The sequence below is a fragment of the Abramis brama genome (genome assembly GCF_963993115.1).
Source record: "Abramis brama genome assembly, chromosome: 12".
Lineage (NCBI taxonomy): Eukaryota > Metazoa > Chordata > Actinopteri > Cypriniformes > Leuciscidae > Abramis > Abramis brama.
The window spans coordinates 12421523-12428708 of record NC_139974.1 but is presented as its reverse complement, the minus strand read 5'-3'; the positions used below and the strand labels follow the sequence as shown (position 1 = coordinate 12428708).

General features: G+C 35.8%; 1 protein-coding gene across 2 annotated transcripts; it reads left to right on the top strand.

Annotated features, from left to right (window-relative positions):
• The first annotated feature begins 468 nt into the window (after positions 1-468).
• olah (oleoyl-ACP hydrolase) lies at positions 469-6195 on the top strand. 2 transcript variants are annotated; one of them, XM_084130984.1, is made up of 7 exons: positions 469-528; positions 888-1021; positions 4527-4665; positions 4790-4889; positions 5169-5338; positions 5446-5528; positions 5725-6195. In XM_084130984.1, the coding sequence occupies exons 2-7, from the start codon at positions 892-894 to the stop codon at positions 5865-5867; spliced, it is 765 nt and encodes a 254-aa protein (XP_083987110.1). In that variant the 5' UTR covers positions 469-528; positions 888-891; the 3' UTR covers positions 5868-6195. The 2 variants fall into 2 exon arrangements, with proteins under 2 accessions (XP_083987110.1, XP_083987111.1); XM_084130985.1 differs by lacking the exon at positions 469-528 and adding an exon at positions 691-727.
• The last annotated feature ends 991 nt before the right edge of the window (positions 6196-7186 follow it).

Here is a 7186-nt window from a genome sequence, read left to right as displayed (position 1 = left end):
GTTATGGAAATAAGACAACAAACCCTAATCAACCATTCCTATAAGCGAGTCAAGCGACTTTGTGAAGCAACAAGCATAATGTTACATTAAAATGCGCGGACATGGCAACAATGAATCAGGGAGACCCACAGGAAATACCAAACGCAGGAAACACCGTCACTTCCTAGATAATGCCATTTATTTGATCCGCATTTTATTATCTATAAAATGTTTTTGTGATTTTTTTTCATATATATATGAAATATATATAAATATATATTATATATATATATAAAATATTGATTTAATGTCCGTTTTAAAGTATGTTAAGTTTCAAAGTATTTTTTTAAATAAAAAAGACATTTATTTTCACATTTAGTGTTCATCATTGTGGTAATCTTATATTTTTGTTTTGTAAATTTTGTATTATATATTTTTGTATCAGTTTACAAAAAAAGTTGGTCTACAGATGGCAGCAGTGTGTTTAGCATGCATGTCATTACCAGAGAGAGAAGAAGATTGTACTGGGATTTGTTCCGCACTGTAAACGTGAGAACAGTAAATTAATTACTTTGTTCTATGATCTATAAAATAAAGAGGCATTCATTCAAATATGAAAGATTACATCATTTGGGCACAAAACAATGGCTACATTTCGAAATATGTAATGCAGCTAGTATTGAGATGAGTACTTAACTCAAACTTTATGTAATACAATATTCTCTTCAGGTGAACAAGTGTAATGCAGGTGTTCTTGTCAATAACTTTTTTCATGTTTTTTGTTTATCTTCCGTATTTGCCATCAAGTCCATAGGCACTGATTAGATAGACATATTATTTATAGGTGTTTTATTTATTGACATTTTGCATAGGATTAATTATTCTTAATGCATGTTGTAATGTTTCAGAGGCATGGATAAAATCATAACCTGTTTCAACAAGTGCCCAGATGCTTCTGTCCGTCTCATCTGTTTTCCCTGGGCAGGTGGAGGCTCGATCCACTATGCTCGCTGGGCCAAAGCTCTCAACAGCTCTATTGAAGGTAAAGATGAATATATAGCCTAATAGAGATGCAGTGATGCAAAATTTCACCGCCGATAGCGAACTTTGAACCTTGGATAACTTTCGTGAGGTAAATGCAAAAAACATAGGGCCCATTGTTCACAAACTGTTTTTTGACTTCTTTTGAAACACTGATTAAACGATTACATGAGGCATAATACATTTCGGTAAGTTCTACTATATCTTTAAGCATTTTGGTGTTCTTGCATCTACTTTTGTGCTGTAACTCAAGCAATAAAGGGGAAGCTACAGATCTGTCACGTCACATTTAAGAGCGTCAAAACGCAATTTGCTGTTTGAATTTCGTGATAAAATGGACAGAATTTGAAAGCTGAGACTTTGTTTCTTATCAGAATTAACAAAGTTCTTTGCGACTATAAAATGGGAGACAGGCTACAAATAATGTTTGATATTGGGAAAAACAGCGGACCTGGCAACCCTGGCTTGAACATAGTGTCACATAGAGCCTGCTTTAAAGGGTCAGTTCACCCAAAAATGTAAATTCTTTCAGTTACTCACCCTCATGTCGTTCCAAACCCATAAGAATTTTTTTCATCTTCGTAAGACAAATGAAGATATTCCAGAAATCTGAGAGATTTCTGTCCCTCCATTGACAGTCTACACAACTACCACTTTGATGCTTCAAAAAGTTCATAAAGAGATCGTTAAACCATATGAATTGAGTGGTTTACTTTACTCCAAATTTTACTTTACGCTATTTCCACGTTAGCTTTGACAGCCCTAAATTCAACACAAGGGACATTTCTTCACACACAGAATGACACCCCTTTTGATTAACAGGATATAATCGGCCCTGATCATTGGCTGTTTTTAAATACAGTGAAAGTTGAAATAATTGCTTTTATCAGATGATACCGAGTATTGGCCGCTACATTGGTGCATTCCATGTATATATAAATATATATATTAATACATTTGTAATACAACCCCAAATCAGAAAAAGTTGGGACACTGTACAAATTGTGAATAAAAACAGAATGCAATGATGTGGAAGTTTCAAATTTCAATATTTTATTCAGAATACAACATAGATGACATATCAAATGTTTAAACTGAGAAAATGTATAATTTTAAGGGAAAAATAAGTTGATTTTAAATTTCATGGCATCAACACATCTCAAAAAAGTTAGGACAAGGCCATGTTTAACACTGTGTGGCATCCCCTCTTCTTTTTATAACAGTCTGCAAACGTCTGGGGACTGAGGAGACAAGTTGCTCAAGTTTAGGAATAGGAATGTTGTCCCATTCTGGTCTAATACAGGCTTCTAGTTGCTCAACTGTCTTAGGTCTTCTTTGCCGCATTTTCCTCTTTATGATGCACCAAATGTTTCTATCGGTGAAAGATCTGGACTGCAGGCTGGCCATTTCAGTACCCGGATCCTTCTTCTACGCAGCCATGATATTGTAATTGATGCAGTATGTGGTCTGGCATTGTCATGTTGGAAAATGCAAGGTCTTCCCTGAAAGAGACGACGTCTGGATGGGAGCATATGTTGTTCTAGAACTTGGATATACCTTTCAGCATTGATGGTGCCTTTCCAGATGTGTAAGCTGCCCATGCCACACGCACTCATGCAACCCCATACCATCAGAGATGCAGGCTTCTGAACTGAGCGCTGATAACAACTTGGGTTGTCCTTGTCCTCTTTAGTCCGGATGACATGGTGTCCCAGTTTTCCAAAAAGAACTTCAAATTTTGATTCGTCTGACCACAGAACAGTTTTCCACTTTGCCACAGTCCATTTTAAATGAGCCTTGGCCCAGAGAAAACGCCTGCGCTTCTGGATCCTGTTTAGATATGGCTTCTTTTTTGACCCATAGAGTTTTAGCCGGCAACGGCGAATGGCACGGTGGATTGTGTTCACCGACAATGTTTTCTGGAAGTATTCCTGAGCCCATGTTGTGATTTCCATTACAGTAGCATTCCTGTATGTGATGCAGTGCCGTCTAAGGGCCCGAAGATCACGGGCATCCAGTATGGTTTTCCGGCCTTGACCCTTACACACAGAGATTGTTCCAGATTCTCTGAATCTTTGGATGATATTATGCACTGTAGATGATGATAACTTCAAACTCTTTGCAATTTTTCTCTGAGAAACTCCTTTCTGATATTGCTCCACTATTTTTCACCGCAGCATTGGGGGAATTGGTGATCCTCTGGCTAATAAGTTGCAAATTGGTCCTCCAGCTGTTCCTTATATGTACATTTAACTTTTCCGGCCTCTTATTGCTACCTGTCCCAACTTTTTTGGAATGTGTAGCTCTCATGAAATCCAAAATGAGCCAATATTTGGCATGACATTTCAAAATGTCTCACTTTCAACTAGGGCTGTCAAAAGATTAATCGCGATTAATCGCATCCAAAATAAAAGTTTGTGTTTAAATAATATATGTGAGTGTACTGTGTATAATTAAATTTGTATCTAGAAATACACACACATGCATGTATATATTTAAGAAAAATGTGTTATTTATATATAAAAAAAATATATTTATATATAATATAAATTATATATAAATATATACAGTATATGTATGCAAATATTTATTAAATATATACATGCATGTGTGTGTATTTATATATACAAAATAATTATACACAGTACACACACATATATTATTTAAACACAAACTTTTATTTTGGATGCGATTAATCATGATTAATCTTTTGACAGCCCTACTTTCAACATTTGATATGTTATCTATATTCTATTGTGAATAAAATATAAGTTTATGAGATTTGTAAATTATTCCATTCCTTTTTTACTCACAATTTGTACAGTGTCCCAACTTTTTCTGATTTGAGGTTGTACATTTAAAAAATTGTAATGGTTAGTTCACCCAAAAAGTTAAATTCTGTCATCATTTACTCACATCAATAACGACTCATGTCGTTCCAAACCCGTAAGACTATTGTTCATCTTCGGAACACAAATGAAGATATTTGTAATGAAATCTGAGCGATTTCTGTCCCTTAATTGACAGCTGCGCAACTGCCAGTATGAATTGAGCGGTTTAGTCCAAATTTTCTGAAGTGACATGATGACTTTATATGGTGAACAGATTGAATTTAGGCTTTGATTCACATATAAACATTCATCAATTCACACATCAGTTGTGATAAACAGAAGCTCAAGCATGTTCGCTTGACGTGTGAGAACCAATGAGGTTTGTTCTCACGCGTCATCAGGTTCGGTTGAGCTTCTGCTTATGTTCGCTGATCGATGTTTATATGCGAATAAAAGCTTAAATTAAAGACTTAAAGAAAATTTAAATATCTTCATTTGATGAACTCAAGATGAATGCAAGTCTTACAGGTTTGGAACAACATGAGGGTGAGTAAATGATGATAGAATTTAAATTTTTCATTATCTCTTAACCTAATTTATTATTATTTATTTATTATTAATTAGTTAATAATTTATTATTAACTTAACCTAATTTATTTGTTCATATATTTTCAGTATACTCAGTTAGACTGCCAGGAAGAGAAGGGAGAACCAAAGAACCATTTTTCCAAAATATGCAGGAAATCATTGATGAGGTCATAGGTGTGATACTTCCACAACTCAAAGAAAAGCCATTTGCACTCTTCGGACATAGGTATGTGAGACTGTTGCTAAAGTATACAGGAAATGGTGACAGGTTTTAAAAAGGTATATAATGATAGGCCAGGACAGTGACAGCATAATAATGCATACAATTTTTATTTTATTTTTTTCTGTAGTTTTGGAGCTATGACCTGCTTTGCCTTTGCCGAGCATGTAAAGAAAGTCTACAATCTTGAGCCGATTCACATGTTTCTCTCTGGAGCTTCTGCACCATATGTAAGTGTGATTTGCTCTGTATTGTCATATCTGTCAAATGTGAATGGAAATGTGAATCTGTGCCTGTGGTCACCCCACAGATAATGTGAAAAAGACAGTATCTTCAAAAACCCAAAATGAACAGATTTCATAAAACAGTTACATAACATTGAGTGGTTTGCGTTTTATTTTTTTGTTTTTGTTGATCTTTTCATTTCTTTCTTTATTAAAAAAATGTATACTTGTATGTGTAAATATATCTAAATGTATTTTTGGTAATAAAATGACATTTTCTGTAAGTCTGAGACTAGACTGAAGGCGCCAAAAAGAAGTGATTTGTCAGATCAAGAGTTTCTTATATGGGTAACTTCTATCGGAGGCACACCACCAGAGATACTGACCAATGCTGAGCTTGCCAAACTCTTCTTGCCTGCGTTGAAAGCAGACATCGGTGTATTGGACAACTATAGGTGGGTTTTTTAGAAGAAACAGACAAACAAAGTATTTCCATAGTGTAAAAAACATTGGCATATGTGGCATAACAACTTACATGTTTATAATATAATATGTTCGGCAGGTGCAGCAGACCATCAACACCTTTCCTATCATGTCCAGTATCATGCTTTGACGGAAAATATGATGTACCCCACGACTTACAAGGCGAGTCTAGTTCAGTTTTTACAAACTAAAACAATGCCGCAACAGCATGCATGGTTTTGGTTTTATAAAGCCGCCAACTCGGACCAAACTGGTTATTTGTTCAATGGAATAATAATCACATGTCATGAATTTATTATCATTCTACAAGCTTTAGATTTATGTGCAAGTCTTGTATTGTGTCTCTTTTGCTTTATAGCTTGGAAAAACATGACGAGTGGTGACTTCACTGTGCAGATGCTTCCTGGAACTCACTTTTACTTGAAAGAAGCAGCAAATGAAAAATATATACTGGACCACATTACAAAACATCTTGAGACAGCAGAGATGGACTATCTATGAAAACTCGCTTTCATTAATCTGACTGCAACCATGATAAATCTATGCCATAACTTAATGTACTCTTAATTCAAATTCACTAAGAACAGACAGAGAGTAAACCAATTAATGCCAGAAGTAATCCATTCCATTAATTAAACACTGAAATGACCAATTATATTGATTCCATGATTATTATATACTATATAAACCTATGTATACAGATATAGTAATTTTAGAGGATAAAAAGCTACCATAAGCCTATGAAAATAATTATCATTAAAGTAATCAACATCAAACCTGTAAAAATATAAGCTAAACTATTTGTATGAAATAAAACAGACTGAGCCTGCTTCATGTTTTCTTTAATAGTAGAGCAGCCAGGGGTTAAAAAAAATGTTTGCGAAATCTTGGCAAAAAATAATTGTTTTTATTTTACTTTTTATTTTTATAAATTTTCTGACAAAAAATGTCAAAAAAGCAAAAGATGTGGGTGGTAACTTGCCACGGCGTTTTTGAGGTGTTCTGGGTGTTTTTTTTTAAGCGTTGCTGTTCTACGCCGTTCACATCGGACCAAAGTCCAAGTGATATTCGGTTCTATTTGCGATTCAACAAAAGCACTTATTAGGGGGAGAACGGGGTAATGTGAGACATCAGGTAATGTGAGACACCCCCTGTATCTAGGCAACGGAACACAATTTTGGTCATTTGACCATCATGTTTTCAAGCCCCTCTCATTTCCCCTTGGCCATGAAGGAGAGGACCTCATGGTGCTGTAGTAAGCATGTTTTTTTCACAAAAATATTTTTTTTGCATGTAAAAGTTAATTTAGTAAAATGTGGCGGTGGGGTAAAGTGAGACAAATGCTGTGGGGTAAAGTGAGACATGAGGCACAAGTTAAGTTTAGTCTTAAACATATTTTAACGTAATATTACATGACATATGTTTTATTTTTAATGTCATAAACATTGTAGAAAAGCCATCAAAAAGAGAAGGGGGAAGTAAAATCAGTAGCCTGAGGTGCAGTAGCATAGGCAAAGAGGTGGAGCACCTTCTCCATCTCACTTTGTCCGAATGGAGCGTTTGTCCGCTCCTCGACAAATCCCTCAAGGTCCGTTTTAGGACCGAGGTCGCTCCGACAGGAGCTCCGCACTCTCCCTGGGAGCCTGCTAGGGAGTAAAGTCGGCATGGGAATCTCGTCCATCTGCAACCTCACGGACACTGTCCGTTTTTGTTTTCGGAGGAGGACCTTCCTCCACCGCTTTTTCTCCAGGGGTGTCTCAAGCCCCTGGAGTCGCTTCGCCGTTTACCCAGACCGACCATTCAACAAGCATACGTTTTAC

Coding starts and splice junctions, on each gene's coding strand:
- olah (XM_084130984.1), top strand. CDS start 892: ATGGATAAAATCATAACCTGTTTCAACAAGTGCCCAGATGCTTCTGTC. Junction 4,666..4,789: donor TTTGCACTCTTCGGACATAG/GTATGTGAGACT, acceptor TTTTTTCTGTAG/TTTTGGAGCTATGACCTGCT. Junction 5,339..5,445: donor GGTGTATTGGACAACTATAG/GTGGGTTTTTTA, acceptor TATGTTCGGCAG/GTGCAGCAGACCATCAACAC.